General features: G+C 44.1%; 1 protein-coding gene and 1 pseudogene across 4 annotated transcripts in view; one reads left to right on the forward strand and one right to left on the reverse strand.

The window, feature by feature from the left end:
• Positions 1–26,717, reverse strand: part of CMTR1 (cap methyltransferase 1) — a 50,173-nt gene extending 23,456 nt beyond the window's left edge. Inside the window, exons 1-10 of one of the 4 annotated variants that reach the window (XM_047101382.1) lie at positions 26,498–26,717; positions 24,383–24,564; positions 15,116–15,267; positions 13,398–13,556; positions 10,409–10,501; positions 8,929–9,000; positions 7,737–7,831; positions 7,551–7,623; positions 2,483–2,681; positions 1,576–1,694 (exon numbers count right to left, since the gene is read on the reverse strand). In XM_047101382.1, coding sequence (XP_046957338.1) covers positions 1,576–1,694; positions 2,483–2,681; positions 7,551–7,623; positions 7,737–7,831; positions 8,929–9,000; positions 10,409–10,501; positions 13,398–13,556; positions 15,116–15,267; positions 24,383–24,530 — 1,110 coding nt within the window. In that variant the 5' untranslated portion in view covers positions 24,531–24,564; positions 26,498–26,717. Of the gene's footprint in view, positions 1–1,575; positions 1,695–2,482; positions 2,682–7,550; positions 7,624–7,736; positions 7,832–8,928; positions 9,001–10,408; positions 10,502–13,397; positions 13,557–15,115; positions 15,268–24,382; positions 26,465–26,497 lie in introns of those variants that run through there. The other 3 variants (XM_047101383.1, XM_047101384.1, XM_047101381.1) reach the window with 3 other exon arrangements.
• Positions 17,138–18,439, forward strand: LOC124528383 (cytochrome c oxidase subunit 6A1, mitochondrial-like; annotated as a pseudogene).
• Positions 26,718–26,917: the final 200 nt, after the last annotated feature.

Raw genomic sequence — 26,917 nt, forward strand, 5'->3', positions numbered from 1 at the left:
GAGTTTCAATTTCACAAAAAGGAAAAAAGCATGGAAATCTGTTTCACAAAAATTTGAACATACTCAACACTACTGAACTTAAAAATGGTTGCAATGGGGGGTGGGGGGCCTGGGTGGCTCAGTCAGTTGAGAGTCCAACTCTTGATTTTGGCTCAGATCATGATCCCAGGGTCGTGGGATCAGGCCCTGCATTGTGTTCCACGCTGAACATGGAGCCTGCTTGGGATATATTCATTCTTTCTCTCTCTCTCTCTCTCTCTCTCTCTCTCTCTCTCTCTCTCCCCCCCCCCCCGCCCTCTGCCCTGTTTGCACTCTCTCTCAAATAAAAAAATTAAAATTAAAAACAACTTAAAAAAAATTTTTAATGGCTGAGATGGTAAATTGTATGTGTGGTGTTGTTGTTGTTTTAACAATAACTTTCTTAAAATGTAAAGGACGCTGATGACTGTTAAGCTGGCACCAGCCAGGCCAGGTCTCCCTGCCTCAGTCCTACAAAGGTAATAGCTAAATGACTCAGAATCAGAAATTGTTTAACAATGTCCTCCAGATTTGTAGATGTTTCTCAAAATGCATGCTTGTTCACAGGGTCAATTAAATAAATAAATAAATAAATATCCCAAGTCATCAGGCTCCAATGCCTAAACAGAAAGACAATCCTTGAGTTTGTGCTCTAGCTGCCACAATGCAACAACAGCCCCCCAAGCACTATCAGGCCCCCACATCTGCTCAGCTGGAGCAGCCCCTCCCTCTTCTCCCCCAAGCCTATCTGCTGTTCCCTGCCATGCACGGTGCTGTGGAAAGCCAAGGCATATTGAGAGCCTATGCTGACATCCTACACACTCCTTCACCTTTCCACATCGTTACTGCTTGAGAGGCCACCCAAGGAGCTCTAGAGGCTCTTCTCAATTCTAGCCATGTGACCCTGGAGCAACTGCCACATTCTGTCTTTCCTCTTAGTGAGTGGTGGCTTCCTCCAAAAAAGACTACCTGCAGCATCAGATTTCCAGGTGAGAAAGCTACAGTGGGCTCCCCTCTGTGCCTCAAGCAGCTGCCCGAAGAACAAGGTTCCTTGAATATTCACTTCAGCCCAATCACTGACAGGGCTTCCGGTGGATTCCCCTCAGCCACTGCCTTTGGTTATGTGGTCATCTTCAGCCCATCCAGAGGCTTAGGTATGGTCATGTAAGGACAGCCTCTACCAGGAGCCACACCCAGGTGACCAACGATGGAAATGTTCTTTCCAGTCAGTTTTGCGTAATCCATCTTAGTCATGGTTCTCCCCTACCATTTCTCACAGCCAACCGAGGCCCTTCGAAGAAGTGAGCTCAGAAGGTCCACTTGCTCTAAGCAAAGGTGTCCACAAAATCACAGCATTGACAAAGTTATCATTGAAACTATGTGCAGAAAGAATAAAAAAATGCATCATATATCCCTAGTATCTGAATAGTGAACTACCATTTTCTAGGGCAGCCAAAAGGACCAAATAAAATAAAATAAAACAAAACAAAAGCAACTCTCAAGCTTCTAACATGATAAATCCCTAAAGCATCGCTCTATGGAGAACAGATCACCTACCCCATCAGCCATCAGAAAGTGGACACCCTTGCGATCTGTGTTATCCAGGACAAAATTCCGAAAAGCAGTGATGTTCTCTGGGCGGGTAATATCCCCATCTCCGTCGATGCCACCCTCACCTGGCAGGACACAAGATTCACATTTAGCTCATCTGCCCTGTGGATCCCAGGAGCCGGGATACAAGCTCTCTGGGACTGTGAACACAGGTTCTCCTCAAGGACCCGGAGAAAAGGCCCTGTGAGGAGCAACTCAATGCAGAATCCATCCTGCAAGGCTGCCTTACAGTGATGGACCAAGAGGCAAAAACAGGGCCTGTTGTGATAAAGCAGAATTCAAAAAGAGTTGTCCAGCCAAGAGTCATCAATTGAAGTAGAGGGCCTTCCTCTTCAAGACTCAAGTTGTGTTTAAAGCACCTATATTTAGGAACCAACATCCACTTTTAAATAAGAACTGTTAAGAAAGAACTTGGGACTTTCTGCCAAATCACAACAATCAAGAAAGAGTGGAGGGGACTGCTGTGGGGCTGCTGAGCTGTCCGTTATCCAGTGAATTCCACACCCCGTGCACAGGCTGGAGATGGGCATGGAGTTTGTATTTGTTAATATCCCTGTCATTTCTCAGTTGGAGATCAGGCAGTTTCATTATCTCCTGTCACCACAAGAGAAGAAAAGGAGAATTAATATGGTTTTGATGAGAGTTTGCCTAGTGGAGTGTTTAACCTATATCCTACAGGCCTGGGGTAAAAAGGGAAGGTCTAGAGGGAACGGAGATCTTCAGGACAAGGACTGGAAACCCCAGGCTGAGAGACCTAGGAAAGAAAGCATGCCAAGTGGATAATAACTGCATCTGACCTAAAGTCCCCACAGAGGACTGTCTCAAAGCCCGTCACCCTCCTCCATGTTCCTACCATAGTAGGGTTCGAAGAGCTCACTGGAGGCCGAGTAGAAGTCCTCCAGCTTGAAGTCATTTGGGCCCTTCAGAGTCATTCCAAAGCCCTTCGCATGCCACTTCTTCCTCCACAGCACATACTCAGAGAAACCGCCTGGGCCTGCGCAGACGTCAGCAAAGTAGAGAAGCTCAGCTTCCCGGTCCTTTACCAGTGGTTTCTGCAAAGGTAAGTGGAGGACAGGGGAGGAAGGGAAAAAGTCTGGCTCAACGGGCAACAGGAAGGAGAATGCAGGGAGGTAAAACGAGCCTTTCAGCAAGCGGAGTGCAGAACTCCCGCCAGGGCCACGACACCCAGGATATGTATCCTCTGTGATCATCACCCCCTGGAGTTGCCCATCCGTGCTTCAAAATACCCCTAATGCCTTTCAACTACATGGCCTGGCTCAGACTCCTAATAAAAACATCTTAATGGGAATCTGAGTATTCGTTTTTATTTCTGAGTCCTTTCCTTACCATATCCTAAGAGTCCCATTGAGCAGAATAGATGCTGTATCCCCCACTTACAGACAGGGAAAAAAGACACCAAGACACAAAGCAACCTGTTCATAGCCTGTGTGCAACAAAGCTCAATCAGAATCCAGTTGGCCTGACTGCTGGACTCCGGTCTTCCTATCCAAAGTCTGAGAGGCTCAGGGTTCCTGGGTGGCTTAGTCGGTTGAGTGTCCGACTTCGGCTCAGGTCATGATCTCACAGTTTGTGAGTTCGAGCCCCGTGTCGGGTTCTGTGCTGACAGCTCAGAGCCTGAAGCCTGCTTCAGATTGTGTCTCCCTCTCTCTTTGCCTCTCTCTCTCTCTCTCTCTCAACAATAAATAAAAAACATTAAGAGAACAAACAAAAACAAAGTCTGAGAGGCTCTAACATGTCTCCCTCCTGGTCACAGGGCCTACCTTTCCAAACCATAGCCTTTGCTTCCCTTCTCCCCTTCCTTCTTGGTTCTCCCTATTTTTTTCCAATTAACTTTTTATCTTGGAATAATTTTAGATTTACAAAAAAGTTGCAAAGACAGAGTTCTCATATACTCTTCATCCAGATTCCAATTTTGTTAGCATCTTACAAAATCTGTCAAAATTAAGAAACCAACACTGGTACACTGCTATTAACTAAATTCAACTTGATTCATATTTCACTAGAGTCCTTGTTTTGTTCCAAGATCCAGTCAAATATATCACAGTGCTTTGAATCTCCTCCTTTTACGCACTCCCTTCTCCTGCCTTTGCCCCTCTGCTAGCCAGAAGTACGGGGCAGTGCAGAGCTGGAGGCTGACAAGGCAGAGGGGGAAGGAGACACTGGCGTGGAGCTTCCAGGCAGCCCCCAGGGTACCCGCCCACACCTTAGGAATAACTAAATTACAACAAGTATTTGAATTTTTACTGGATTATAGTTTTTAACCCTCCAGTAGCTTTTAACCCTTAATCTGAAATTTATGCTGAACCAGCACTGGCCCATATTGTGTTTATTTTTTACACACCTGGCCCTAGAGGGTGAATTCTACTTGTTCCGACCTGGCTCCAAGGCAGAGGGGATATACCACCTGCACACTGGTGACAACAAGAGGTTGAGCTCTAGAGCAGGTAACTAGAGGACCCTGAGGAACATCCAGCTAGAAGGAGCTTAGGCAGCTCAGCCTTCCCTCTCCATAGGTTTGTCTTGGCTGAGTACTTATCCAGAGTTCTGTAACTGCTAGATAAAGATCAGAAAGCTTTCAGGGAAAGAGCTGTAAGAAAGAAATGGAAAATACTAATGTTCACAATCTAGTCACTTTCTGGGTGAAAAGGGCCTAGCCTCTGATGATAGCTATCCTGCTTAACCAAAACAGTTGAAGAAGTCTCTGGACTTTAGCTAAAAATAAACTTCATCATCCTAAAATAAGCCCACCCAGGCATGCTGAGATGTATCAGTTCTTTCTCTTCTTTCCCACCAATCTGCCTCAGTATTCTTCCTTTCTGAGCCATCAATTATTCATATTTTTGGATTATATTCACTTGCACACATACAAAAAAGGCCTAATGGCATTTGCTGAGAACATTATGCAGCATTTTCTAGGCAGCCCAGTGGTAATGAGGCAGGGGTCACAAGTTTAAGGCCTGCACACACTGGAAAGAGGAAAAACAATGTTTCTCATCACTGGCTATGCCCTAACCCCAGGCTCTAGGCTCTCCAGGTGAGCCACTGGCCCAAAGGAAGACCAGGCAGAGGAAGGAAAATGAATCAGTCAAAGAATCTCACCTCCAAAAAGAGCACTTAAGTATGATCTCCATCTGTGATTTCAAGACCTCACAGGTCATGGCCAGAAGGTCTTTTCATAGAAAGGACAGCTGGAGTTCTCACCTCTGCCACTTACTGGCTGCGCAGTTAAGGGCAAGCATAAGATTTATGCCTCTAAGCTCACATTCCCTCAACTGTAAACTGGGATTAATGTAACTAATTTCTCAAGGCTGTTGTAGGATTAAAGTATCATATGTCAAAGATCTTTATAAACTGTAAATACTAAATGTAAGATGACACAACATTCAACTGATCAACTTCCTTGGAATCAAAACTCTTGTCTTTTCCCATCTTTTTCCTTTTCCCATGCCTAGTGCAGTACTCCACACTCAGTAGGCACTTTATAAGTGCTATCTAATTTCCTCTAAGATAGCACTGAAACTTAAAGATCTACATTCAATTTTTGTCTCCTGAGGCTACACAACGTTTACTACCTCAGCAATACCCCCAGGCACACAGAGCCTGCACATAACGTGCTAGCATATACCCAAAGAATCTTAAACTCTCTTCTTTCCCTTATCTCTTCCAATTCATATTTACAATTTGTTTCCCTACCTAGTATCTTTTCTCCTTTTACCACAACCCACAGAACCAGAAACCCAGTAAAAAAATTCACAGTCCCCTCTGCTTCCCACCTCCAACCTCCTCACACCCATCTAAGCTTCAAGTTCTCCATGCTCTTATTCTAAAGTTTGTGTGATCCCAGAGCCACTGAGATTCTAGCAAACCCAGTGTGTGTCTGGACCTTCAGCCACTCCCATCTCTGCTGGGGATTGCTCTGGAGTGTCTCTGCTCGCCTGAAAAACACACCAAGACTACTGGGCTTGGCTATCACTCTGGTCCTCAGGGGAAAACAGAGATGAAAAGAGAGAAGAAAACACTAGGGGCTGGAGAGAAATCCCTTTTTATAGCAGAGTGGAGAGAAACATCTCAGAAAGGGCAATTCTCCGTGGCCACTAACAATCAATTCAGGTCAAGAAGCTGCCTGAAGCGTTACAAACACAGTTGCCTTTTCCTATGTAACTAACATCTCCACCCTTGACCTGAATGGTACAACCCTGGCGCCTACTTCATTTTCCTGACAGCAAAAGACAATAACCAGATACCAGCTGCTGGAGGCGTTTACATTCAAAAGCCCAAAATGATGCTGTGACTTCCCATCAGCTTGACAGAGCTCCTCTGCCAGGCAGGGGTTTAAAGGAAATCATTTGGAACTCAGAAAATTAAACCAACATTGTATCAACCTAATTTTCTCAAGATGCTAATTCCAAGAGCCCTTTTGTGCTGCCTGCTGGTCCTGGCAAACAGGGAGGGAGACCTGGGAGAGAGAAATGACTACAGGCTGGAGGGGTCTACATGCCAGTTTTGCCAGCACTGAGGGAAGCAGTAAGGGAGGTGGAGCTGAAACACTAAAAAACTTGGAAGATAAGTTCCTTTAGCGGGTGGATAATCATGGGGCCTATTGGAAGGGCAGAGTGTGAAGCAGAAACAGGTTTGGGAACAGCTGGCTGCTGACCCTTCACTGTCAAAGAGAACTAACTTTCTAGGACCGGGCAAAAATGCTTTGAAACCCTAAAGGGAATGCCAGAATGAAATTTCCTTTTTTCTTTCTCTATAATTATTGTGTGTCTGGGTTCAGATAAATGAGATGTAGCAGAGTAGAAAATCATTCTGCTCTACCACTCCTTGAGAAGGGCCAAAATCTAATAATTATATGATCCCACGCAAAGCTGGTTCAGAAAGGCAGAAAGGGAAAGTGGCCACATCTGAAATCACAGATCTTAGATCTGGAACAAATCTTAAGGGCCTTTGGTCCAACCCTCTGGCAGGTTAGTAGGACTAGTTCCAGAGATGAGGCAGCCAAGCCCCAAAGAAGGGATGAACTTAAGTGACACTACTTGCGATGGACGTTCTGTACTTCCTGCCCCCCGCGACCCCTCACTGAGAAACACAGCCTAGATTTTCAGACGTGATACTGATTTTAAATAGACCAGTGAAAGGACCCAGATGCCCACATTTCATTCAACACTCACATCACATTTGCCAGAGCACTCCCTTCTCATACCAGCAACAGCACTCAAGTCAGACGATATCACAAATTTGAATTTGGAAAATAAGCTCACTGTAAGGACTACATACTCACCCTTACCACTCCACCTCATCCATAGTAGGAAGGCAGCAGTCTAAAGCTCCCTGGCAGCAGCTGCCCTCCACACACCAATGAGCCCAGAAAGGCTTTACAAGCATCTCAACCCTGCACCCTTACCAGTTCTCAAATCCACCAGAACATCCGGAACCTAAGCGCCATGGGGAAAGGGATCACATCTATCTCATTTAAAATTATATTCCTGGTACCTGGCACATAGTAGGATAAATACGTGTTTACTGGATGCAGGAGGAGGGCCCACGGCCTATCTCATAGCCTCACCTCCCTGCTCCCTAGGCCTGTAGGTAGCACAACTGCCGACTTGGCCCAGAAATGTCCCTTTGCCACTGCTACAAGCCCTGCCCTCCTCCACTTGGGGTGGGCAGGAGGATCTGCAGAGTTGGGGGCTGGAACTCTGGGCCTCAAGCCCTAGACACAACTGCCTTGTGGAGCATCCCTGGGACCAGAGGAAGCACTGAGGGACCTAATTTGAGGAGCTCCAAGCAAAATCTATCTCTACCACATAGCAGGAATACTCTCCTAGCATTGCACGAATGGCAATTTCTGGGCCGCTGAAGCTTAAGCTATAAATTCACACACAGAATCTTGTTCTCACCCCACAAGAGTCCCGCGGATTTGTAAACATGCGATCAAACACAAAATCCATGTTAGCCATCTTCATTGCCGCCCTGCAACAAAGACAGAAAAGTGCAACTCAGTACAGCAGATGTATGGAAAGCTGAGGCTCAGATGAAATGTGCAACAGTACATATCAGGGCAGGGGAGGGGAACGTCCGCAAACCTGTTTAGGAAGAAGACTCCACGGATCATTTCGTAGGGATTAGCCCGGGTCCGAGCTCGCCGCATCTCCTCCCCATCCAGGACATCAAACACACTCTGCCCGGAGACAATCAGAACCTCGAGGTGAGCATCACCCTCCAGGATGGGACAGGGGACTCAAGTGCTAGAGGAGCCCAACTCAGCCCTCTGAGGAGGTAGAATACTGCTGCATCTCAGCTCTAAAACGACCGGTTGTGTGACCCCAGACAAGTTGCTCAATCACTCTGACCCTCAACTATCTCACCTATTAAGTGGAAAAGAGAAAATGTAAGCGTGTCCCTGCACGGTAAGTGGTTAATAAATGGCACCTGTGGCTATGCAGAAAGCCACCTGTTGGCATCACAAATCCTTAGAGCAAATCTGTTTCTCCACTCCAACAGCAACTTTCCAGGGACCAGAATTCTGATGTTGAGCTCACTCAGAGAGGGCAAACAAACCAAGACCAGTGTTTTCTGATGGCACCTAATGCACAACGGAGACCCCTTCTTCCTTCTCCCAATTTTTTCCCTGGGGAACAAAAAGCCTCATTTCACCTGAGTTCCAGTCACCTTAAGGATATTCCCAACCCTCTGCCGGCAAAAAACATAAGTTCAGTGAGGCTGGTCTGAGGTATCACTTCTTCTCCAACCCATTTCTTCCTCAGAGGTTCCCTGGCTCATTCTGCCCCAGGCAATGTACTTCCTGACACAAAATCACTCCCAAAGTATCAAGGAGAGACTAACATTCACCCAGCGTGTCATGAGCTTCACGTGGATTATTTCATTTAATTCTCATAACAATCCTGCAAAGTATTCTCTCCCCATTTTATAGATGAGGAAACTCAAACTCGGAGCAGCTAAAGCAACTGGCCCAAGGTCACACAACAAAAAAAAACCTGAAAAACAAGGATTTGAATTCAGGTCTGATGGTAAAGAACGGACCCACTGAGTTGTTAAGTGAATCCTTTCCTGGCTACTGACCACAGGGACAGCCCACTACTGCAGGGAACCAGGAAAAAGGATACTATCTCAGAGAAATGTAGCAAGACACACATCTGATCTCCAGGAAAAACCTCAGCTAAACTTCAGCCCCACAACCAATTCAAAAGAACTGGAAGAGCCCAGAACATCCCCTCACAAAAGGTTTTCAACCCCAGCTCTAGCCACAGGCCTTACCTTACACTGCAACACACTGTGAAGCAGCTCTTCCCCACAAAACTCTGTCTCATCTTCAATAATCATCTTTCTCTACAGAAAGAAGAAAACAATCAATAACGACCACGTGTGACTGCATTTAGGGGAATGAATGGAGAAACGAGGGTTCCAAGTGAGTAGAGCAAGAAGGGGCTTGAGTGCCTGCCAAGGAACATCAATCCCTGGGGGGAGGGAAAGAGAAAACCTTAAATCCCTCTGGCTACACTCCAGATGGCTGTGAGATGAAGCAGCCCCCTGGGTGCTCTGACTAGAGCACCATATGGATATAAGACTCATGAACGCTGAGGCTGAGAAAAGCAAACAGGAAGGAAACGTTCAAGCTGTCTGCCCCCAGAGCATGGAGGCAGATGGATGGGGACCGCCCTAAATGACAGAAGCCTGTTCTTCCTTCAACCAGGATGCCTCCTGATTGACGATGGGTACAAAGGTAGGACACCAGGCACCAGGTAGGAGCTGGTAGCATCAGAGAAGACAAGGGTTCAAGAGACCTTCACGTGGGTGTCAAATCCAACCTCAGGTCTGAGTGAGGCTACCTCTAAACCAACGATGCTCAGACTTGGGTGTTCTCAGGTTTTACACACTTCAAAATCACTGAGGACCCCAAAGAGCTTTTGTTTATGTGGGGGATATATACGTATCAACATTATTAGAAATTAAAACCGAGAAAATGTTAAAATATCATTCAGTGTAAAAAAGCAATACATTGTGTTAACATAACATATTTATGAAAAGTAACTATATTTCCCCAAAAAACTTTTAATGAGTGGCACTATTTTCCATTTTTACAAATCTCTTAATATCTGGCTAGATTCTCCTCTCTACATTTACATTCAGTTGGTTGTGGTGCAGCCTCTGGAAGACTCCCCTGGACACTTATGAGAGAATGAGTGAAAAGACAAGTAACCTTCCAGTACCATTATGAAAATAACCGTGACCCTGCAGAGCCCCTGAAAGGGTCTTGGAGATCCCCAGGGGGCCCTACACTTTGAGAACTGTTCTCCAGACCATACTGATTTGGTGGCTATCTACTTTATTCTTACAATTTTCCAGAAGGAGATTAAACAAATTCCCTCTGTAACAACTCCCTCATTATTTTCTGAGGACAGGGACGGTGTCTTTTCATCTACCTGGAACAGTGCCCAGCAGTGACCAGAATATACACAAATGTATAATCAGCTACTCGAAAAAGCATCCATGAGGAAGACAGAAGTTATGCATTTTGTGCTGCCTTGCAAGTTAAATGACTAGGAGAAAAAAACCTTGTCACATCTCCTAGGGGAATATCTGTAAAGCCCTTGACACACCATCTTGACACAGCTTTACTCTTGCCAGAATGGCAGATTTACATTTTTCTTAAACTATGAGTATACATACTAGACTCAAGGAGAAAAGTCAGGAGATAAGTGCCAATAATTCAGGGTGTATTTTCCTGAAATCCTACCTTTCCCACAACCATCCAATCACTCATTTCCTGAGTGTCAGGAATTTCAGTGGTACATTCTGGAAACCATGACACCTGCTCACAGGCACTGGGCTACAAACAAAAAAGAGGCAAGTAAGTCAAGTAAAACAACCCCTTAGGGCTATGCCCCAACTCATTAGGGTTTCCCCAAAACAATCAAAAGGGACTCAGACAGTCCAGGAAGGGTCCCTCCAGAAAGCTGAGACCAAATGCAGTGGTCAGACATGAGAACTGAGAGCCATGATGCTAATGTTTAACTTCTGAAGGCCAGCAACAATTCTAGTTTGAATCTCTAGAAACTTCCCAAAACTTCAAAGTTTCTTTTATTTGTTCCAATGTTATTTCAAAAATACATACTATGGGCTAAGTACTCAGAATGCAGTTAAAAAGACATGGTCCTTGACCCAAGGGGCCTACAATCAGAGCAGTAGGGACACAGGGAAGTACACATAGGATATAAGTCTATGAAAAGGTAATTATACCAGGAAGACCCAATGGCAATGTGTCTCACCTCCTGATGCCTTCCAAAGTGTTATGAACAAAAAAGATTCTTCACCTATTCATTCCAAAGCCGAAACTGGCACCTCAATGGTGTATTCTCTTAATTTTTCAATTACATTATACATTAGAAATATCTTCAGTCCTGTTTTTTTTTTTTTTTTAAGATTTTATTTATTTTTAAGTAATCTCTACACCCCACATCAGGCTTGAACTCACAACCCAAGATCAAGAGTCGTGTGCTCTGCTGACTGAGCCAGCCAGGCACCCCTCTGCGGTCCTTTTAAAAACTACTGATAGCTAGGCCCCACCCTCAGAGTATATAATTCTATCAGTCTGAGACAGAATCTGGTTCTAAGTACATTTTTTAGCTGTCCCCAAATGATTCTAATGTCCAACCAGGACAACATTCACTGGATTATAAAACCTAAACAGGTGGCTAACCTGCGTGGCAACACTACACATTGCCTCCCAAGCAAGTGTGGAGAAGAGACTCACCACTGCAAACTGAAGCAATGTGATTAAAGGCAATATTCCATGCTCTGAAAAGCATAAAATGGTAACGCAATGCAAGGTCATGAGAGCAAGCCAACCATCAACTAGAGAGAGAAAGTTTCAAAAAAAAGTTACTGAAGCCTTTTGTCAATGAATCTGGCAGTGAATCATGGCTTCCCCCCCTCCCCCCACCCCGGTCAAATCCATTTGTAAATGGTTATACATTATAAACTCTAGGGGGAAGAAAACTCACTTACACTTGGCATGTCCTTTTGGAGAAAATAAGCAGACTCAATCTCCCCACAGAAGTGTGAACATGAAGGGCAAAAATGGACCACAAAGAGGACTTTGTCCAAAGGGTCAAACCTTGCATTCCACATTCCTGGGCTGCAGCAGGCACCAAGCACTTTCTCTGCAGCGACTCCAGGATTGGACAGTCACCCCAAGGTAACCCAGATTCATCTACCTTAAAGAAGTGGACACCAATAGGCCCAACTCTTAAACAATAGGGCATCTCTTTTAAGAGAAAAACTGAATCACAGTAAGTGATAATTAGGACAGCCTTGCCTCAGAAAGGAATTTCAATAGCCTGTGTCCATTAAAAACAGAGATCTTACAGGCAAATTTGAGATCCTGAGTTAAGTTAGTTCTAATTCTGCCCCACTAAGAGAATCAAATCAAGACTCTTTACTGGTTTTCATACAAATGAAGACATGGAAAGCACCAAGTATTTCTGAGGTAAAAACCTCTATCTAGCACCCAATTACAAATATTTACCCTATTCTGCACTGTCTCATCTGGTATTCTGCTGGTCTCATCTCCTCACAACTATAAGGCAACACAGCAGGACCACCTCCAGAAACCATTAGCTCCTGACTTGTCAGCATCTTATTCTGAAGCTTTATTAGGCTTTTATCATGTGCAATTCACGAGAGTTCTTTCCTGAACTGGAATATCAGGGAGACAAAATATCAATTCTCCAGAGTTCAGAGCCACATGTGAAGCTCAACTACAGCAACTATGTAGAAGACTAGACATTTGTGTTCTATTTTCTCTAGTTTCAACTCCGTAATGGTAATATTTCATCATTATTTTTAGTTGCTTTTATCACATCTACTTCAAATCCTCTGTGAAATAAGATAGGACATAAATAAATGAATAAAAATAAATTCTCAACATCATCTGTACCATGAAAAAGGACAGGAGTCTCTTTTGGTAGTTGGGGTTAGAACAACTGGTACCCAACCAGATAAGCAGACCAAACAGTAACTTATGGAGTATAAACAAACACCTACATAGGTAGAGATGGGGTGTCATAAACCCATAGAGGTGCAAGACCTTAGAGGGCATCTAATCCAGTCACTCACACAATGGGTAAACGGGTCCTCATTCAGTGCCTCTGAATCCTTTTAGCAGAGAGAGGGACCTCACTATCTCATGAGGTACCTTAACCACTAGTGGAAAGGTATACCTAATTTATTAAAGTTCTTTGTGGGAGCGCGTGGGTGGCTCAAGTCGATTAAGCATCTGACTTCGGCTCAGGTCATGATCTCACAGCTTGTGAGTTCAAGCCCCGAGTAGGGCTCTGTGCTGACAGCTCAAAGCCTGGAACGTGCTTTGGATTCTGTGTCTCCCTCTCTCTCTGCCCCTCCCCACTCATGGTCTCTGTCTCCGTCTCCGTCTCTCTCTCTCTCAAAAAATAAACGTTAAAAAAAATTTTTTTAAGCTCTTTGTGAAGTCAAACTCTGTCTTCCAGCTTCTTCTACCCACCGGTAGAAAACAAACCCACATCCTATCATATCTCCCTCAGTATATCTCTTCTGTTTCCATTATGGACATCCCCAGTACAAGTCCACGTAAAAAAAAACCAGTTCCAATCCCCACTGCCTCTGGAGACTTCTAATTTGTTAATATGGCTACTTCAAGCCACGTATACAAATTGGCTTTCCTGTCTCCTCCTCCCCTCACCAGTTACCTCTGGCTCATCTCGCCAGTCCACATTCAGCTCTTGATCAAAACCTTGCAGGGTCAGACCCAGGCCTCTTCGACCTTTTTGATTAGAGGCCTCAACGATGTCCTTCCGACCCTGGCTGTATTTACCCAATCCTTCACCTTCCCTGAAGCCCATCTTGGCCTGAAAAAGAAACAAGATAGAGCATTTATATAAATAAACAGATAATAAGGGAGCACTTATATAAACAGACATTTACTTAGCCCCTATCACGTGTCAGACATTGTGCTAAGCTCTGAAAAAACATCAATGAGTAAGGCCTGAAGTTTTCCTTTAGGAAAGGCCTAATGAAGAAAATAAGCATAAAAAGTAACTGCAGTTTAACTGTGGGTCCAGTGGCTGTCTATTCTGGAGGTGAAAGTCTAGGGCAACCAGAAGTTGGATAAATGAGAAGGAACCTCATAGCTATAATTAAAAGCACCAAGAGCACTTAACAAATCTCATTGGACATTTGCACAACTACCCTTCCAGCTAATTTGTCTGATTAACTGAAACGTAGCTCTAGAGTAGAGTTGATAAAGAGAACGTAATTTAAAATGGAAATGCTTCAAGCAGCAACTCTACCTTACTCTCAGCCACTCAAACAGCCTTACCAGGTAAAGACAATGAGGGCTTGCAGGAGCCCACTTAATCAAGATATTAACTGAAAAATCACTTCATGTAAAACTGAGGTATGGAAGGTACCATAAGATACTGGACAGGAATGTTTTTTAAATGTCACCATTGTTCATAAGCTCACACTAAACCCCTGAGTCACTGGGCCCAGTTATATGCCCCAAAATCAGAAACCCAAATCCCAAACCCAAGCACCCTTATCTAATAAAAGAACTCCAGTCCTAAGAAAACATAGTTCCTCCTTGAGGGTCTATATTCCCTTTGGGAGGAGCATTACCAACTCAAGAACTGGACAGAATTCCGACAGTAGCCACAAATCTCTCCCCAGGTCAAAAAGGCTGACTGAGCTACAAACCTCCCCACTGTCCACTTCCCCAAAGTTTGTGGCCCCCCAGACTAGAATCCGGACTATGACTTCAGAAGTTGCAGTTCTTACTCTTAAATGAATCCAAAAGAAAATGGAGGGGTTAACTATAAAATTAATATTTCTAGTCAGAAAGCAAACTTGAATTTCCCTAACCTTTGTGCACTAACGTTTGATAAGGAAAGCAAGCAGGTCATCCTGGTCGCTTTCCTTCTTCTGATATATCAATGGAGTATAGAAATTGGGAAGGAGAACCGGACCTTCTTTTCGAAATAATATAAAAGACTGTTCTGCTCCCACTTATTTTAGGCATCCGAGCAGGATTTTAGTCATTTCTCTTGAGATTACTCACTAGAGCAAAAATTCACAGCATGAAGCCTCTTTACCCATCCACACACATCTATGTGTAGGGAAGTATGTTCACATGTACTTACAATAAGCTTTCATTACTAGGGAGACCAAAGAGTGATCCAGCTCTGGACAGGACAGAAGAAGCAGGCTTGTGCAGCCACTTACAATGGATGATTCAAATGTGACAGATAGTTCTATTAAGAAGGGGGCCACACTCTCTCTACTAAATTTCAGTGGCTGAAAAGCAGAGGAAAAACTCATGCCTAGCTTTTCTTCTTTTCATACCAATACAATTTCCCTTCTCTTACTCTGCTGGTGGAGCTTTAGAAACCCAACCCGAGCACTGACATACCATAAGCTTCTGGGAGACACTATTATACATGGAATAGCGAGAAGAAGTTCCCTCCACAAGGGAGTCTGCTTTGAACGCATCGTCAAAAGAGTCAGAGCTGTGTTGCTTCCCCTCAGTCTCACTGTCGGACCCACTTAGGCTCGTGGTAGATGCTGGAAAAGAAGAAAAGAAACTGTTTAGGTGAGCTTATGGCACAAAGTATCCTCTAGAAGTCCAGGTTTCATTTATTCAACTAGCGTTCAGTTTATGCATCGCACACATAAAGTTCATTAAATGACCCAGGGTCAAACGTATTCTCTACCTCTTACTATGTTAACGTGAGCAAGTCACTCAAAGTTCCTAATAGTACTTGACACACGACGGGAGCTCAGAAATAACAGGTGTCCTTTCCCATCCTTTCAATTTCTCCCCCACAAAACTGAGATGATAATACCTACCTCATGGGGTTGTATGAAAGTTAAATGAAACCAGTGTTTGGAAGTACACTGTCAAATATAAAATGTATTTATTGAAATTTGTTTTTTATGTGAACATCAACTTCCAAACACTGATACCTAGCTCCATTTTCAACAATTTTATCATGGGACTAACAGTTTCTGATTGCTTAATCTCCTGGTTTCCTTTGTTTTCACAGTCCTTCAAACATATAGGTAAGAGAGCAGATCTACAGCACTGCCCCAGAGAAGAGGTAGAAGAAGAGCAAGGGAAAAGAGAAGGGTGGGAAGAAGGAAAAAGAGCAGGAAGGGGGAACAGAAAGGAAGGACAGGGAAGAGGAAGGTGCTTATGCAGCAGCATCAACTAAGGCAAACAGCAGAGGAGCTACACCTAAATGCTTCAGGAGGAAGCCGGTGGCCTAAATAAGCTAAACCATTATCTTCATGGTCAACCACCTCGTTACCAAAGGACTCCAAATAAGACCCACCGTAGCAGCTGCCAGAAGTGGTCGGTTACCTGTGTCCTGGCTCAAAGTGGGATGACTCACACTCTATTCACTATGTCTGTCTGGCTCTTACCCTCTCTTTTATAGATACATGAATTTCTTAAATTGAAAGCGATTTCAACCTGATGTAATTTTATTCAGGTAGTTTCTCAGACAAACCCAACCAAATTTGGAAATGGACCGTATCTCAAAAACTTATCAATTTCTGCATATTCCCATTGAAAATGGTATAAACTGCAAGCCAGGAAGAATGCAAGACAGAAAATGAGAGTGGTGGTGTCTAATCTCATCCCAAGGCGTGAGATGTTGTACAGTGCTCAACAGTATACACATTTCATTAATAAGTAACTGTACTTATTTAAGAATAAAATAAAAAAATTTTTTTCCAGTTTACATGTATTATGCTTTCAAACATATACTAGCTGTTAGACTAGAAATGCTTGTTACTTAGACCTAAATATTAATAATACGAACTTTTAGGTATTTCTTTTGGTCTAGGAGCATGGTGAAAAAAGTTAAGGGAACACTGAGGGTGCCAAGAATCAAAAAAAAAAAACAAAAACAAAAACTTGGGAGTCTCTGCTCTATGTACTGAAATGAACAGATCACCAGGACATACTGTCAAATGAGTAACAGAAGAGCTAGACCATATGCATGACACATGGCATCCTAAGTCTATACTAAAGAGAAAATAAGAATATATATTTATATTTCTTGTAATTGCACAAAGAGCTTTTGGAAGGAAAGATGTACAAAAAGACCAATAAAAGTGATTATCCACATATGCGGAGTTGAGGCATGGAGACAGAATGCCAAAATGATTACTTGGAACAAGTGAAAGACATGACATTTGATTTACATTTTATATCACTGGAGTTTATACTTACTATCTTTTTATATTTTTGATTTATGAACCATGTGAATATATTACCTATTAAAATTTAAAATAAATGTGAAAAAGAAAGTGACTGACACAATTCTCTTAAAGAAGAAAGGAAGTCCCGGAGAAGAGATGCGGAGTCAAAGCCTGGCTGCTTGTTAAGGAAAGGCACTCGGGTAAAACAATTCTTCAAAAACCCAAGATGGTCACTATTCAGGTATTCGTAACTTGCAATGACGTCATAATTCTAAAGCCTATCTGCACTGATCCGCCCACTTCCCCATGAGAACACAAACTCACTAAGGGTGAACATTTGAGAAGAGCCAAGCCTTCCTCCAGCACCCCAGGCCTGATTCTCCCTCCCACCGCGCCCCAGCAGCAGCAGCAGCAGCACTATCAGCCCAGCACTCATCACAAATACTAGGACAGGGTCACTCCCAGAGAGCAAGAACTGTGTCACACTCCACATCCCATCTCCAACACCTGGACTGAATCTTTCCATTTAACAAAAATTAAGTACTCACTGCAGTGAATTTAAAAAAAAATTTTAAGCCTTGATTTATGGTCTTAATGTATTAACTACGAATACATTTGTCTATAGAATGAGACATGTACAAAGTAATCTAGAAATTGCAACATAAATTTTCCCTTCAATAGTTTCATATAGAGGAGAAAACTTGAAAATAGTAATACCCACGGGACAAAATGTACAGTATTGCCAAGAATGGCTTCATGTCTCACTTAGGTACATTTAACTTTGTTTTACTGTTAAAACTCTGACAAAGATGGTTTTTGAAAAAGCTGCTTTATGACCTAATGCCATAAAAATTGTTTAAATTAAGTCTTTAAACTTTCTTTTTAAAAAAGGTTAAGTAAGAACAAAAAGTTTAAGCATGAGTGTGAAATGCCTATACCTTAACAGAGAATTGGGCCTTCCTTGGACTATTACTTAACAAAGCCCATTCCCCCACCACTCCCACCAGTAGGCTGAAATAGGACATGTGTCAGATCTGTCAGAAAACAAAACACTGGTATTGTTTAATTGATCAGACAACCACTCTGGTTCAGAACCTGTTCTATAAAAGGTCCATGCTATATATAATGGGGCACTCCCCTAAAGTAATAACTCTACCCTCAGAGTTTAAAAATCAGATAGCTAAGGTCCTGGTTGAAAATGGTGGCAGCAGCTGGGTACGGGTTTCTAGGCCACTGGGTTGGTCCAGGGCACAACTGGGGTGGTCCATGTCAGATGGCACACATGGCAAGGAGGGCTCAGCCTGAACGTGTAAGGCCCTCACCCACTCTGTAGGGCTCCCCAGTGTGGAAGTGAGCATGCTGAACATCTTCCTGAAGTCATATCATGGAGAGCACGAGAGATGGGGAATTCATCACCTACCCCCATTTCCACATCAGGTCCAAGCCCTTTCCGTGGGGAGATGGTAATCATACTCTATTCCATAACTCTCACATGAATTCACTTCCCACTAGCTATGAGGATGAATAAAGAGAAGGTGGACCACTGCCCCGTGGGGACCACAGCACTGGTTTAGACCATGACTCAGCACAAGGACCAGAAAAGTATATAGGACCTTAAGCCCACCTTCCTTACTTGTATCAGATGATGACTGGTACACTGATCTTGAGTCCCTTTGCTTATAGCAGGAGATGGCTTAAATAAATAACTTAGACTGGTCCATGAAAAAAAAAATTTAATAATAATAAATAAAAATCAGGTAACTAAATATGCATTTCTTTTCTTTCAAGGATATAGCATTTTGCAAAATAAAGAAAAGTCCTATGAACATGTTTGAAAAAAATAGAATAAACTTAAAACCAACATTCTGGTTCCTAAGCAGTTAGCAAGGAGAAATTTTGGTTGAGAACGTCCTATGTGAGAGGTTATCAAATCTACCCTTTCCTCTTAAGGTTTCTCCAATTCTCTCAAAAAGGAACTGATTTGCTTACACAGACCAATGCAGCACATGTCACAGAGTGCCAGAGAATGCCACTCAGAAGGAAAGACCCAGAACAATGAGTAACCATGGAAACTGCGAGGTGAGGTTATATTTATTTTCTGTTTTGCACTTGTCTACATTTTCTGTGTGAGAAATAAGAATATATTCATTAGAGGGCGCCTGAGTGGCTCAGTTGTTAAGCATCTGACTTCGGCTCAGGTCATGATCTCACAGTTCGTGAGTTCGAGTCCCACATCGGGTGAGCATGAGCCCTGCTTGAGGTGAACACAAGCCCCGCTTTGGGTAAAAAAAAAAAAAAAAAAAAAAAAAAAAAAAAAAGTCCTGCCTCTCTCTCTCTCCTCCTCTCGTGGGGTATTTTCTCTCTCTCTCTCCCCACCAAGCCCCGCCTCTGCCCCTCCCTCACTGGCACACACACACTCTCTCAAAAAAAAAAAAAAAAAGAAAAAAAAGAATACATTTTAGTTAAAAAAATAAATAAATAAAGCTATAAAGAAATAAAGTACCATTCCACACCTTGAGAAAAAGCCAATCTTCAGAGGGCAGCAAGATCTAAAGAGGAAGACCTCTCGAGTGGCTCAAGACTAACCCTGGGTTTCTCACCTATTCTCTCACATAGAGGAAACAGATACACTCTACAGCACAGTGCCCACATACTAAAGAACTGTGCTTCCAAAGGTGAAATTCTCTTTACTCAACTGTTTCCATGCCTTCAACCTGTACCAAATGATACAGAAAGAGGTGGTATGTGGCCAGGTCCCTAAGCACAGCCCTTAAGTTTCTTTCTGTGTAGCCCAGGGATTCAGGGTCCTGACTAACCAGAAGCTACAATGTTAAATCAGTTACTACTCCGTTCACCAGCTCTCTGGGGATTCATAGGCCTACCTACGACAAGTTAGGAAAACCTGGTATCCTCACCAAAGGAGAGTGTGCCCTTGGTCTAGCTCCAGTTAGAGTTGCAGGCTCTCAGGTTTGCTTGAGGACCCATCTGTGGTCACTCATCAATGGTTTGAATATCATTCCTGGGCATGCAGGGCACACACCACCCTCAAATCTCAAAGAGAAATCTTTTGTCTTTTTTGTCTTCATAACATTCTTGGACCAAAATGACAGGGAGAACCAAATTTGAGTGGAAGGCTTATCAGGCAAATCAGTGGTGACTCTGGTGCAAACTACCAGCACCAGATTCTGGCACAAATTACCTTTCCACTCCGTTCCTCTTCCTTAGGCGTTACCTAGCATGCAGCTGTCTACGTGGTTCTGAGAGTGAGGTTAACGGGAGCTAAAATATCACCTTACTAGGCATTTGTGAGATCAAGAAGTGTCTTGGATAAGCCTTATTTCTTTTATTTCATGCGGTATTTGAAGCCAATTCTTAGCCTGCCATGATTTAAGACAAAGTTGCCTGGATTAATCCTGATGTCCACAGACTGCCACAGTCACTACCCATTTTACCCCTGGGCCTTTGGGGCCACTCTCTTCAGATGAAAAGGAGACAACTGTCATTGCTGCAGCAGTAACTAAAGAGGAGATTTAGCCTCCCAAGACTGATAAGAATTTAGCAAACACTGGGCAGACAATTTTGTAATGAAGATATAAATTAACAGGAGTAATAAGGTCAGTCTATTAAAATGATTAGTTTCATTAAGAACTTGCCAAAGCTGGGTGGCACTCCCATTTACCTCCCCAGGAGCTCCCCTTCTAAAACCTAGCAGAGAGCCCAAAACATTATTTAGTGTTTTCATTTAAGAATTCTTCTCTACCTGATAGAAATCATTACTCTTAAGTCATTTTAAAGAAGAAAAGTTCAAAATTTTTCACATAGCAATACAACAGTAGGGCAGAATTTTTTACATGGCAATAGAACAGTAGGGCAAACAAGCCAAGATTAAAAGTGAGAGTGACAACACATATAGAGAGACAGTTCCAACCACTAACGGCCAAGGTGAGCAGCACACAGATACAGAAGAATAAATTATGGATTTTAATAAATATCGCATCCTGCCTAACAACTGCTTTGGAATACACTCACTCCTGTTTAAAGACTCAATTTCTCCTTCATGCCAGACAAATGGTAACTCGTTAGAGCAATTTAAGCAGATACCGATAAAGGAAGTTTTTGATTAAGGTCATGAATCTGGGCTGACAGGAAAGCGATGGTGTTTCAGGGAAAATAGCCTATTTAGGGAAGAATTAAACCTGGTGGAGGGGAAGACGCTACTAGTGTGGTGCCAGCAAAAGGGCCTGGCAACATCCAAAGCAACACGCTGTGGGAGGGCCAGGAGCCCGCACTGGATACACACACAGCTAAAGAGAAAAGGAAACTGTCTTGGAGCCTAGACCACATTTTCCCTGAGAGAAACAACTAAAAAGAACAAAATGACCTCCACCTGCCTCTTCTTACTTCAAAAGGTTGTTACTTAATAGCAAATTTCCAAGTTTATTTAGGCTTAAAAATCCTTCAAAGTCCTCTTAAAATACTCAAAAGAGGGGCACCTGGGTGGCTCAGCTGGCTGAGCGTCCGTCTTCAGCTCAGGTCACGATCTCGCGGTTAGGGAGTTCGAGCCCCGTGTCAGGCTCTGTGCTGACAGCTCAGAGCCTGGAGCCGGCTTTGGATTCTGTGTCTCAGTCTCTCTCTGCTCCTCCCCTGCTCACACTCTGTCTCTCTTCCTCTTTCAAAAATGAATAAACTTAACAAAACTCAAAAGAACACATGATGCCACAGTGGCCATTACAATAACATCCCTTTTTTCCTTTACTCTGGTCAAATGTCAATCTCTGACCAGGCAATGCAGTTACCTTGTCAATAAAGTAAAATAAACACACTGATTAAACTAAATAGATCTATTAATGAGTCACTGCACTGAAGTAGCAGACAAAGCACAAATAAAGACAGAAAGCACAAGAAAGCACAGAAAGACAAAAACAGTAACTACTATATTTTGTTTTTCTATTTGTACTCCCTAAAGAGCATTTTTCAGTCACCTGTTCAACAGTATGTTCAGGTAGAAGTGGTTGAAGCAAAAGGAAACACATTTGCTTTAATGCAATGACCTCACTAGGAAAGCTGTATATAAACCTCAGCAAATGTAGTTTCTGGAAAGACAGTAAACTACCAGGGCACACCGTCCAGGGGACACCTAAGAAAAGCCAATACAGAACAGAAATGATATAAATGCTAAGTACTTAATGAAATGATCTTCTACAGAATGGAGGAGGATAGGCAAAATGAAAGAGGTGAAGCATTTTAAGCTTCTTGGAAAAGATGCTACTGGTACTTGTATCAATTCTATTCGGTGAATATTTATTAAGCATTTATTCCATGCGGGAGGTGGGGTGGGGGCAGCACAGAAAGCAATCTTGCTGATGAAGACACCAGACTCCAGCCCTCAGTTTTTGTGACGTGGAGCTGCCCCTTCTTAAAATAAGCTAAACCAGGGAAATCTCACAATGTTTCTTTGCCTCTGCCTCCCGCCTCATTTCCTGAAAAATGAAAAGGACCAAATGGCCTACCGCCAGACACATACAAGGTACTGGCCACATCTAGACTTCCATTCTGTACACACAACAGCAATAGTCAATCCTAACTGAATCATATGGCGCTACTTCTAGAAAAGGTTAAAGCTATTTGGTGCAATTAAGGGGGATGCAGGGGGGAGTTGGGTAATCTCAATTCAGTCCATTTTAAAAGCTTGAAATTTAAGTCAGACTGGTTCCCTTATAAGATCCTTAACCATGTACCTTCCTCTACCTGGGCGTTGCCCTCTCCTTACCTCAAAGAGATGTCCCCCGAGAACCGCTTAGACCTAAATACTGCCAGCACCTGAGCATATCTGAGAAATGTGAAAAGCATTTGAGAAATTGTGAAAGCACAGATGTGCTTTCCCTTCTTCTCTTGTAGGCCATCTCTCCCAATAACCCAGAGTTCTACCTAAGGAGACTCTACTTTCACCAAGCTGCTCAAATCCCAGGTGAAAAGCAAAACTCCCTTTCTTCAACAATCCCTAGAACCAATGCACCCAGTACGTTTTTGCCTTCCCACTTAGTAACCTCAATTACATATAGCCTTTCTCAGCTACCTGGAATGGAAGCTACTATGACAACTTTAAAGGCAAACGTATCTCCACACACAAGGTTATGAGTCTCTTAGTCAACCGGGACCACAGCTGCACCAAATGCTTCAGCTCTACTGCCAGTCAAGCTTCTCCTCTCGGAACCAGCTTCTCAGTACAACTGATGAGTAACTGTCCTTCAATTAGTCTACCACTTGTAAACTGTATTTCCTACCACTCTCAAAGGATGCTTCACACCCTTTCAGTCCCCAATCTGTCACCAAATTTCATTCTAATTTACCAGTGATCCAGCAAAGGATCCAAAATCCAAGATGACTGGTATACTGGACTGACTAGCATCCCTCCAAAAAGCTATATCCACTCAGCACCTGGGAATGTGAGATTTGGAAATATGGTCTTTGCAGATGTAATCAAATTAAAATGAGGTCATACTAGATTAGGGTGGGCCCTGATCCAATGACTGATGTCGTTATAACGGAAAATTTGCACACAGACACACACAGAGGGAAGTCAGAGGCAGACTGGAGTTATGCTGCTATAAGCCAAGAACACCAAGGACTGCCAGCAACTACCAGAAGCTAGAAGAGGCAAGGAAGGATTCTTCCCAAGAGACTTAGGAGGGAGCACAGCCCTGCCGACACCTTGATTTCAGACATGGAGCCTCCAGAACTATGGAGAATAAATTGGTTGTTTTAAGCCACCCAGTTTGTGGTAATTTGTTACAGTAGCCCTAGGAAATACAGCTGGCAAGTCAAGGTAAATGTAAGTGGAACTACTTCTAATTGCTTGGTATCTGAGGCAAGCTCGTAGGCACCTTACAATTTCTCACAGAAAGTTACCTATGGAAACTGTGAATGTCCATAACCCTAAAAAACAGGCAAAGCAAACGTCAGTTTCAACCAGATCAGTGAAATCTTTTGAGTTTAACGTCAATAGTGAGCACAGGATGCTCCAATTCGTTTAGGTGTTTCTGGTCACACATGCTGAGGGAATTGAGAAAACAGAATACAAAAACCTGAGGGGAATTAGGCCAGATCACTGCAGCAAAGAGCCCATCCCCTGTGAAAGAGCCCCAGGATCATTAACAGCAATTAAGAGCACAGGGCACTCAATGCTCACCACTACTTCCAACAGATTTAAGGCAGCAAAAGAGTGCCACCTGCTGAAAGGCCAGCAGCAGAACTAAGGCACTACTGTCAAAATTCCAATTTTTTTATTTAAAACAAGTTGCCCATTCCTAGTAGAAGAATGACAGAAGCAAGAGAAGCTATAGCCAACAACTCTCTGTAGAACTTGCCTAATTTCCCTCAAGGGGCAGTGGACTGTGTTCTGCCCAATTCAGGCACCAGGGATTCAAATAACCAGATGGCCAGTGGCCTCACATCACATGGGCAAGCATACCTTTTGCTGCGTGATTGACAGAAGAGGGAGGTTCGTCATCAGACGTAGAGCTGAGGTTCAGGGCAAGCTCTGCAACTCTTTTCTTCTGTTTCTTGATAGGGGCAGTGCATTCTGGATCATTTCTCCTCCTCATTGTTACTGCAACCATAAATCCAGACAGTCAGCTGCCCTTGTCAGAGCCACTAGGATCAGAGCAGGGATTCCAAGGTAAAAGTCATCAATGGAATGGGATTCGGCAATTCCAAATAGCTTCCAGTGCCAGCACTTGAATAGCCTCTTCCTCAAATTGAAGTCCAGGAAGGATGCTAGCCAAGCTCGTCTTCAATAATAGCAGTTAATTTTACTGGATAATGTGTGGTGCTTACAGACCCAGAGGCCTCAGGGAAAGGGTGTCAGATACCAAAAAGTCATGGATCAACTCCACAGGCCACAAGGAAGAAAAAAAAAAAAAAAAAAAGCCTTGGGAACTTATCATTCTATACTTTTCATACAACACTAGCCATGCATGACAACAGTGTAAACTGGACCTGATGAGTATCAACCACTCCAGAATGTGAAGGGACCACCCCAGAATGACTGCTCCATCACCATTATTATTTTAGCAAGACAATCAACGGATTACATAATATGATAAAAATACTGGCTTTGGTTTATTTCGGGATATTTGAAAGCATGGAAGAATTGGGAAAGTTTTTAATGAGTAAGGAATGGAAACAGTAGTTGACTCAGGACTGAGGAAACAGAAGAGTAGGAAAATTACTGAAACCAGAAGTAGTCACGTCATAGGACTCAGGTACAAAAATAATTTTAAGAACACGAACACACCTCCGTGAAAAGAGGATGGAAACAATCAGGCACCACATCACCCTCACCCATGCCCATGTGTAGGCACAGGAGGTAAAGCATGAGGGGGAAAAAATGCGATGGAATGAAGTGATTATTACATCTAGAAACTTTAAGGAATGATCAAGTCAAAGAGCAAGCAAGAGTAGTAGTGAATACAGTGTGGTTTACACACAACTGACTGTCTGTTAAGACTCAGAAAAGAGAAAGAACTCCAAACATAGGAGCCAACAGGTGGGTGACCAGCTGGGCTGCAATTCCTTGAGGAAGGGGAGGTGCAGAGGCACAAAAATGGTCTTTTAACATGAATCACAGCAGGAAGAAAGCAATGAAATGCACAGATATCACTGATCCCTTCAATCTCACAAAACCCCGAATCACATGTTTCACTTCTCTCCAGCTCAAGGATGAGCCCATCAACCCAATGCATAATCTTATCCTCTTTAAGGAAGCAGCCTTTTACTAGGCACAGGCAGGGGTTATCCCAGGGAAGAAAAACGGGAGACACTGAACAAAGAGAAAGCAAGACCACGTTTCACTTCAAACCAGCGTCTTAAATGCCCCCAAAGGCCCGTAACAAAAGTAAAAGGGCCATCTGATTATTAGCGACTCTGAGAGATGGTAAGCAACGGGAATTCAACGTGGACTGCGTCGCGGTGCGTGCAAAAAAAGAATACATAGTTGTGTGAAAGGCAGGAGACACTGATGCTCCTCCCCAAACCATCTTAGATCTGGGCCTTCCAAATCATCTACTCCAGCGCTCTCATTTTCCACGGGAAAAAACTGAGGCCTGAGAGGGGAAGGCCGCACACCTTAACCAGTGCCCTGCTCCAGTGACCGACACAGGCCAGAAGAATGTGCCCAGGCAGGGAACTTCTGCGTGGAAGGCAGGAGGCCTGGTTCTACCTGCTGCTCCCCCAAGGGACGGGTTCAAATCCCCTCTCCAGTCTTCTCTCCCGGGGTGTCGGTTTCGCACTGCCACCCCTATCCACTGAGGAAGGAGATGAGCTCCCATCTCTCCGAGCCAGTCTTTTCATTTGAAAACAACGTGTGTGAATGTGTGCGCAGAAACGTTTGTCAGCGGCAGCTCGGGCTGCGGGAGCTGGAAGAGCGGGTGGGGAGCGGGGGAGGGTGGAAAGGAGGAGGAGAGAGAGAAGGGGCGGCGAGGGTCACCACCGCCGGTGCGTGGCCGAGGCGGCGGTGGAGGGGAGAGGGATGCTGAGCCCGCGCGCCCGCCCGCTCGCTCCCCCCGGGCCGCGCGTCGGCACTCACGCTGAGGGGAGAGGGTGAGCTGCCTGGGAGCGGAGAGGGGGGGTCAGGCCGCCGCTGCCGCCGCCTCCTCCACCAGGCCTGGCCCTGCCGCTGCCAGAGCCGCCGCCTCCTCCCTCAGTTTCGTTTCCCCCACAAGCCAGCCAGGTCCTCCGGCCGCGCTGTCGCGCTCGGGTCCCGCCCTGCGGGCTGCGCAGTTTGATGACGTCACGGGCAGCCCGCTCCTTCTCGCGGCCGGGTCCTGGCCCCGGGGAAGAAGACCCAGGTTAGGGCCCGCCCCACCCCCACCCAGGGCCTTCCAAGGCGCCTGCGCGGAAGAGCCTAGCGGGGAAGGATACGAAAGTAAAAGTAACCGAGGTACCTTCTCTTCCCGCTCTGGGGACGAAGAAACAAACATAAAAATTGGAAGAGCAGGTGTCGTCA

Source organism: Lynx rufus, unplaced genomic scaffold (genome assembly GCF_022079265.1).
Source record: "Lynx rufus isolate CCGP_SWC_20201006 ecotype Redwood Valley unplaced genomic scaffold, mLynRuf1.p SCAF_6, whole genome shotgun sequence".
Classification (NCBI taxonomy): Eukaryota; Metazoa; Chordata; class Mammalia; order Carnivora; family Felidae; genus Lynx; species Lynx rufus.